The sequence below is a fragment of the Lethenteron reissneri genome, chromosome 13 (genome assembly GCF_015708825.2).
Source record: "Lethenteron reissneri isolate LAM-NWPU_2019-01 chromosome 13, ASM1570882v1, whole genome shotgun sequence".
In the NCBI taxonomy this organism is placed as follows: Eukaryota; Metazoa; Chordata; class Hyperoartia; order Petromyzontiformes; family Petromyzontidae; genus Lethenteron; species Lethenteron reissneri.
This window is the reverse complement of record NC_083791.1, coordinates 10,856,131-10,864,638: the sequence shown is the minus strand read 5'-3', so window position 1 is coordinate 10,864,638 and position 8,508 is coordinate 10,856,131. Positions and strand designations below refer to the sequence as shown.

At 40.1% G+C, this 8,508-nt stretch overlaps 1 protein-coding gene across 1 annotated transcript; it reads right to left on the bottom strand.

The window, feature by feature from the left end:
• Nucleotides 1-136: 136 nt before the first annotated feature.
• On the bottom strand, nucleotides 137-8,128 carry C13H22orf15 (chromosome 13 C22orf15 homolog). The gene is made up of 6 exons (XM_061551037.1): nucleotides 7,554-8,128; nucleotides 5,302-5,388; nucleotides 3,571-3,687; nucleotides 2,559-2,627; nucleotides 1,433-1,540; nucleotides 137-637 (listed from the first exon to the last, which is right to left on the bottom strand). Exons 1-6 carry the CDS (start codon nucleotides 7,576-7,578, stop codon nucleotides 561-563), a joined length of 483 nt encoding a protein of 160 aa, XP_061407021.1. The 5' UTR covers nucleotides 7,579-8,128; the 3' UTR covers nucleotides 137-560.
• Nucleotides 8,129-8,508: the final 380 nt, after the last annotated feature.

Sequence of the window (8,508 nt, the reverse complement as noted above, 5' to 3'; positions counted from 1 at the left end):
TGGAGGGTTACGACACATTTATAAATAATGCGATCTAACCCAAAAACGTTTATTATGGAACCCTCACTGGCCAGCATGGTGAAGTAAGGCATATGGAAGCTTTCATCCTGCAGTGGATTCACAAAAGGGCTGTGCATAAAGGTGCTACAACTTTTATTCGTACATTATGCATATACAATTACAAACGATGTGAACACTTTTGGAACCTCATTTGCCAGTAAAAAATATGATATTTGTTTTTTTACCCTTCTATCTGGCAACAAAACTGACACCTTTTTTACAAGGAGTCATGTTTGCATAGACCACAATACCTGTGGTCTATGACTGCAGGTATTGTGGTCTATGCAAACATGACTCCTTATAAAAAGGTGTCAGTTTTGTTGCCAGATAGAAGGGTAAAAAAAACAATTATCACGATGTGAACACTTGTTTGCAACGTTGGTTGAATTAAGCATTGCATCGGATGGCACATTTACCCAAGCTACTGATTAATACCCAGTTATGCATTATAAGTGTAAATCATACATATTCCACAGCGTTTTGTTTGTAACTTTTAAAACTCAGTTTTTGGACTGTCGAGATCTGCTTCTCACTGTGGCCAGCTTGCCATTGGAGCACCCAAGAGATTTTGGAGGCCCTGAAATAAACAAACAGCAAAATATCATCACACAAGCGCATACAGGATGTATGCTGAACTTCTTTCGCACCGTGCATAGCCAACAGTGCTAATCGGATGACAACGAACTAAAAGGTTCTTCATGTTCCTTCCACCCAGTGAATACTATTACGAGTGAATGGTTCACCCACATCCCGTGGCCACATGCAATTTGATGAACTGTCACAAATTGTTTATCATGATTTGATGCGAAGAATCAATTACATTTTGTCTCATTAATATTCCATTTCTATAGTCTCTGCTTTGTTCTGTTTTGTTATTCTCTCTCGTCTGTATTCTTTGTCATCTGTACCATCTGCCATGTTAGTTATTTCTCGTCGGAAAGACATTAGGACGCTGTCTTTCCGACAGCTCTGTTCTTCACCTGAGGACGGCTGCTTGCATTGTGGCCGAAACGTCGTGAGAATTTTATTACATTTTATTTTTATCATTAAATTTTTTCCCTTCTATGTGACTTTACCGAAAGAACCAAAGAGTATGGACCCTTGCAGTCACGAAAACTTCAAATCTAGAATTAATACTATCACCATCAGCATCATCACAAAAAAAAAAGAAGAGAAGAAAATACAAATAAATTAAATCAAATAAATTTAATTTATTTTATTTTTTACCCACGTGTCTTTACCGAAAAAACCAAAGAGTATGGTGATAGTATTGTTGGTGGTTGTGGTGGGCCAAGCTACATGCACCCCTACTATTCCATACACATGATTTGACACCTGGTGACATATGCATGTAATGCATGAGGCTCCCTACCATCAAAGCTGGAGGTGGATAAGTTGGCAGGATTTTTCTTGGCCACTTTCTTGATCTTGTTCCTGGCACTTGTCATTGGCCTGTAGTTGTCACGGCTGCTCAGGCGTGCTACGAGAGGGCATCAGTATCGTCCATCAGCCATTGCTAATCCACTGCTGGATGAATGTCTCCACATGTTGTTGCTACCTCTCACATTGCTGCGATATAATAATACTGGTTCCGATAACGATGTTAGCCGTGGCCAGAAATTTAACTCGGGTCATCGATTTCATAGAGCGCTGTGCCAACACTCCACTTTTTAGTTATTGTTAGTGCCAGCAGTAATGGTGCACTCTATACCAGGGGTGGAAATATGCGTAGATTCACCTATGAATATCGATTTGTAAACTCGCGATTGAGTACGATTATTTTTCAAATCGTATATGTATTAATTGGTATTCACGTCACCACTGCAGCCACGAGAGGTACTAACATTCACTGCAATGTAAAAAACAAAATTAGATTCAAATTACCTTGTGCAAAATCACTGCTCCCTCTACTGCAATGTGTAAGCCAGGAAATGATTCATGTGCGGTGTATGATGACAGTACGCTGAGCTAAGACACAATGCAACATTTAGAAAATACAAATCTATTTAAACTTATTAGAGTAGGTCCCTCCTGGGTTTGACTGGGAAAGAAAAGCAGCCGACAGAGATACACAGAGAGACACGGAGATAGAGAAACCTGGATATACGAAGACGTGGGGATACACACATACACGGAAATACATACACAGATACAGGGTGATGCATAAAGATACTGAGATACAGACAAACAAAGAACTTGCTGTGCTTTATTTCTTCTTGAATACTGTCCCTTATTCCACGACCTTTCCGTGAATTCATGTACTTTTCCCACACTTTAGCTGTAAATTTGAGTAAAATGATGAGGACAAAATCGTAACCTTACTGATTATGTAATTGTGGTCTTCAAACAAACGTATACGTTTTTTTCTTTCTCATCAAGAGCCTGGCTTCTTAACATATGGTTAAATCATACTGCTTATAATTAAGTTAACAACTGGGGATTAGGATCATGTGTCTTTTTGATAGGAAAGTCCTTGATATAGAATATCTTATTTGTACCGATAAACTTGGGGTTGACGATGTCTGGATCATCCAGTAGAGGTCGATACGTCAACTGGTCACCTTCTCCTGCACAGACAGAACAAGATACGGGCAATGATTTCTTCACTTAAGAATCTTGTTCACAAGTTCCTTACTCTTTGGGGGAGATTTAGCCCCTTCTTTAATGTAAAATGTGGTGATTATTGTACAGCTCTTTGAGATTAAATTGTATGAATGGATTGTATATTAAATATAAGTATTGGTGTTTAATGTGCAACAAAAAACGTCTCCCATTTACAAACCAACCAGCGGCAAACCAACTTGGAGACTAAAATCATTGAGAATGGGTGGTGGCTGAGTGGCTCAGAGTGAAAATATCGAGCCAAAATACTGAGCAACCACCATTGTGATCCTGGATTCAAATCTGAATTTCATTTCCCTGCGATTAAACTGGGGTCGCAAGTGTAGTAAGTCAGCCCATTGCAGTAACTACATGGATCTTTGCATCTCACCTCGTGAGAGGTGGTGATGAAAACTGAAGTGACCTGACAATTAGCTCTGTAATGTCATCTTCTCTAGGACATTCCCTAGGAGCCATCCATTTAGTGCGTACGCAAAAATCTGTTAAAACTCGACCCATCCCTGTAGGCACATGGACTTTTTTCACTCCCCCCCCATCGTACGTTCGCTTGACGCACCCCCGCCCCCTCCCCGAATCCTATCGAACGGCCGATATTTAATCCACGCAGAAACGATCAAGGATTAATAATATTAACGTGTTCTTGGTTCTTTCGGTAAAGTCACGTAGAATGGAAATAATAAAATAAAACAAAAATAAAATAAAAGAACCAAGAAGATGAATCCCTGCAGTCACGAAAGCTTTAAATCGAAATCTTAACGTGTTTAAGCTAACAGATAGTACACCGCCGGACTAATTCATTTGCGTACGTACTAAATGGATGGCCCCCTAGTGTGTGGTGATGTCAACATTGTTTTTTCTATGAGACATTGTGTGGTGAGGACCACTCACTGAAGACTCGCACAGCCACCAGTGTCTCCCTCTCGGCCAGCAGCTCGCTCGCCAGCCGCTCCGGCCATGCAGACACGTGCTTCAGCTGCCCCATCTCGTCGCACAACTCCAGCTCCGCTGAGGTTTTAATGAAAAAAACAAATATTGGCCAGGTGGCTCAAGAGGCCAGACCACCATAAACCTGGCTTTGAATCCAAGCACGGATTTGATTGATTAGACCAAATTCTCAAGTGTAGTGAGTTGATGGTTTCAGCCCAGTCACCACTCCACTCTACACGTACAAAATTTCAACAGTGAGAATTAAAAATATCAGTTTGACTGTCATGCAACCTGTGGTATCTGCTTTTATGGGCCGTTCTGAAACACAAAGTATTGCATTGCTTTACAAGAGATCTCAATGGATTATTTGTCTACAAACTTACCTCATGCCACATGTGAAGTGGGTTTGTGTTCAACATTCGCTCAATGTGTGGTAATTTCTTAATATAAGAACATGACATCAACTGCTATTATGTGGGCTGTAGTCATGTTACTTTTGCAAGGTTGCCTTCGTGAAAAGTCACATTTTAGTTGAACTAATTTTAACTTAGCAGGAGCTATTTAAAAACTCTTTATCTTTAAATATAACCATCCCCTAATATGTCCAATAACATTTTACAATTAATATTACACATCATAATTAGTGGCTTCGTTGTCAATCACTGCACATCAGTACGAACGACGGTACAAAAAAACATTGCGTGTTTTTTTACTTAAATTGGCAAAATCCAGCTTTGGGGATTAAACTCTTTTAGTTTGAGAATTATGCAACGAACACTTACACGGTAGGGCATGGGTTCCTTATACAGTATTGTATGAGACAGCGGAATCTCAGAAATAGGTAATATCAACTTCCAGAGGCCATGCCCTTAACATTGGATGAAGTTATACTACTTGCTGTGAATTACAAATACAATAATGTTTATCTCATGACAGCATGTGAATGATACTCAATTGGAATATTATTTAAGAAAGTAAAGGAAACTTTGAATATTAACTGATCTGTGTGTGGGCATGAAATACTTAAGGAGTGCAAACACTCCTTAAGTAAGGGGGCACCCACGTCCATCAACCCATCTGGTTTACCTGTACAGTATTCTTGTACAGGGAAATTGAGTTTTCAGGTCCATACGGCATACAGCCGTTTCAATACGGTAATTTTTTTGTCTATTTGTGTTTCTCCCTTGTGATGGGACTTTGTAGGATGAACTTGAAGATTTCTAAGGGCACGTGGTGACCAATGACGTCTGAATGGGTAGACACTGATAAGGGGTTGACAGGTATTCATTATTAGTGGCAAGAGTGGTCCTTGGAGGTCAAGATGTCGACTCTGCAACTGCTGGCAGAAGGAAGCAATCATAGTATGTGGTGGCATCAAAGGCATTGGCTATGAAATATTTTTTGGTAATAAATCAATTTAATTGTTCTTGTAATTTAATTAATTGCGTGATAATTTCCAGGCAGTTAAATTTCGATTTAAAGCTTTTGTGACTGCAGGGATTCATCTTCTTGGTTCTTTCGGTAAAGTCAGACCTGTTCTTCACCTGAGGACGGCTGCTTTGCGTTGTGGCCGAAACGTCGTGAGAATTGTATTTTATTATGTTTTATTTTTATTATTTTATTATTTCCCTTCTACGTGACTTTACCGAAAGAACCAAGAAGATGAATTTCCAGGCACTTGTAGTTGCTCACCATCAGGGTCACAGCCAAGCTTGATGCGGATGGAGCGAAGCAGTAGGCGAGCCTGGCAAGACGGGTTAAATAGCGCCTGCTGTCGCTCTGTAACAACAAGACCACACAAAGCATTAACATATACTGATAGGAACCTCCTGGTTCCACCAGCCCACAGGGGATTATTGTGTCCGTCCGTCCGTCGTGCAGGGAGGGGCTGGGTGGGGAGGGAGGGGCTGGGTGGGGAGGGGAGGGTGGGGAGGGGCTGGGTGGGGAGGGGCTGGGTGGGGAGGGGCTGATTGGGGAGGGGCTGGGTGGCAAAAAAGGTCATGTTTTTATTAGACGTAATTTCGTTGTATGGCTTAATATGAAACATGGCTGATTAAACACTTCCCGAGACAAACGCAAGTTGGAAGGCGTTAACATCAGAATCAGAATATTTATTTATACTGGAGGAATCCGATAAGCTATGAAGCTCTTTTTCACATGTCCAGTAGGGGCGGGTAAGAACGTTACAACAACAAACAATACAAAAACATGATAGTAGTGCAGAGTACAATAAAGGTAAACAAATCACCGCAACACATACAATTACAACTAAACCACCCCCATCCTACCAGGCAAAGCCCACTTGAGTTATTATTATGATTACCTTATTGTTCAGATGCGACCTGGCCACAAATGACAGCTCAACAAAGTGTCCCATCATGATTTGGACAGACACATCCAGTGGCGTTTTATTCCTGGTTTTGTTGTTCAGATGCATTATTGACGGGTTGACTACGATAATTGTTTTTTTACCCTTCTATCTGGCAACAAAACTGACACCTTTTTACAAGGAGTCATGTTTGCATAGACCGCAATACCTGCTGTCATAAAACAACCAAAAGACATAACTCTGATAATGTGCACTGTCCTTGAAGTTGATTGGTCCACACCCGAGACAGCTTTCCTTAGCGCCTAGTCTCACAAGGTGTCAGTTTTGTTGCCAGATAGAAGGGTAAAAAACCAATTATCATATTTTTACTGGCAAATGAGGTTCTCATAGTGGTTTGACTACGATTTAAAAAAACAACCCAAAACCTTAAAGTCTTTATTTTAATCCAGATCACCCTTGTGAATGAGATTAATGGGGGGGCGGTGGTGGTGGTGGTGGGGCTCCTACGAACCCATGAACATCCGAGAAGTTTGCTGAGCCCCCCCTCTAGGTTTACTCAGCCTTAAATGAGCACATGGTGTGCGGTGCTGAAACCGAGGAGCATTGTGGGAGACAAAGGTGGCTGGGCACAGTGCTGACCACCAACCCCCCAGCTGTTCGTGTCTCTTATTAAGGCCATATAATAAAGGGGGTTATTTTGTGTGTTGGCGAAATACTACAAGTTTACTACGAATAATAAAGGCCAGGATGTAAGAGTCTAAAGCAAACATTAGCTCAATTGTAAGGTGCGTACGACCTAGTACACATGGCATTCATATCGTATTGTTATTTTAAATAAGCAAATGCCTGCCGGAATAAAGTAAACGATAAACGACCCTAACATTTCCCTTCTAGTGGGTGCATTGTATTAGATAAAGTTGGATTATGATGGCGAATAGCTTTGAAATACCGTATCAACATTATACACTACCACATATCTTGTTAACTCTCTGTTAAAGGACGTGGTTTAAACACTTACACAAATACCGTGACGATAATTAGTGACGCAAACTAAAGTGTTGTAATTCTAGATTTGAAGATTTCGTAACTGCAAGGATTCATACTCTTAGATTTTTTCGGTAAAGTCACGTAGGTAAAAATAAAAATAATAAATAAAAATAATAAATAAAACAATCATAATAAATGAAAATAAATTAATTTTAATTGATTTATCGAAAAAATCAAAGAGTATAAATTGTTGCAATTTTAAGTCGAATGTATTCGGTGATAAAGGCAGAGGAGATGTAAGAATAGCACAAAGCATTGTTTTACATAACTTTTAATAATACAGTTACCGTATTGAACTGTTTTAATGTTATAACTATACATTCTCAAGTAACATGTTTATCGTTCTATGTACATGGATATGTAAATAAAGTTAAACTATTAAAGGCCCAGGTAAATGTATACATTAACGCAGTACAGAAGAGGCGAAAACGTTGCCGTACAAAGAGTTGAGGGTCTGTTATCAAATGAACACGTGAAGAGACAACAATATTATTGTTTAAAGTTAGTTACATTAATTACGACAATTAAGCAAATGAGGTTAAATAATTAACAAATTAATGTACTGTACCTCCGTATTTAACGGTGACGAACATCCCGACGGCGTTGACTAAAGATTTCAGACTTGTAAAGTTGACAACACACAAGATACGGCTCGTATTAATGTGTAAACCTGCACACTTTAATGTTTAGTCGCTGTAAAGTAAGAAGTTTTAGTTTTACCGCCGTCCTTTACGAGTTAATCGCCACGCACACCGAATGTCTACCCAAAGTTTCCGAACAAAGCTTACGCATTTGTTTTAAAATAAAATAAAATCGCGAATTACCGACCGCTTTCAACAGTCAACTACGATTTAGAATAGCGACGCTAAAGCCCAAGAGATTATAAATTATAATTAAAACTCGCCACGAGGAAAGTGAAAACTTTAAAGCGCCGGGTGGTGGGTGTCCGCGTTGCCATGGCGACAGCGCCGCGAGTGGTGGCAACCACCACCACCACAGAGGGCCCAGAATTAGCGTCGTTGTTGTTGTTGTTGTTTGTTATTTGTGTTGTTGATTGTGTTGTTCTTCAACGTTTCAATGCATTATCCCATAGCTGTCAACACGGACGGGTTATCACCGTATTTTTGTACGGGGAAATTTCGTTTGCAGGTCTATACGGCGTGCAGATGTTTCAATGCGGGCACAGCAATTTTAATAAGATAATTTGTGTCTGTTTGTTTGTGTTTCTCCCTTGTGATGTGACTTTGTAGGATGAACGTCGAGAATTATAAGGGGCAAGGAGTGACCAATAAGGTCTGAATTTGTAATAAGGTCGGGCACTGATAAGGGGTTGACAGGTTAGGATTATAGACAGAGAGCCATAGAGATCCATAGAAACCCATAGATACACAGAGACCCACAAAGCTGTCAACCCGTACGGTTTACCCCGTATTATTGTACGGGGAAATTGAGTTATCAGGTCCATACGGCCTACATCCGTTTCAACACGGACACAACAATAGTCTATTTGTTTGACTTTGTAG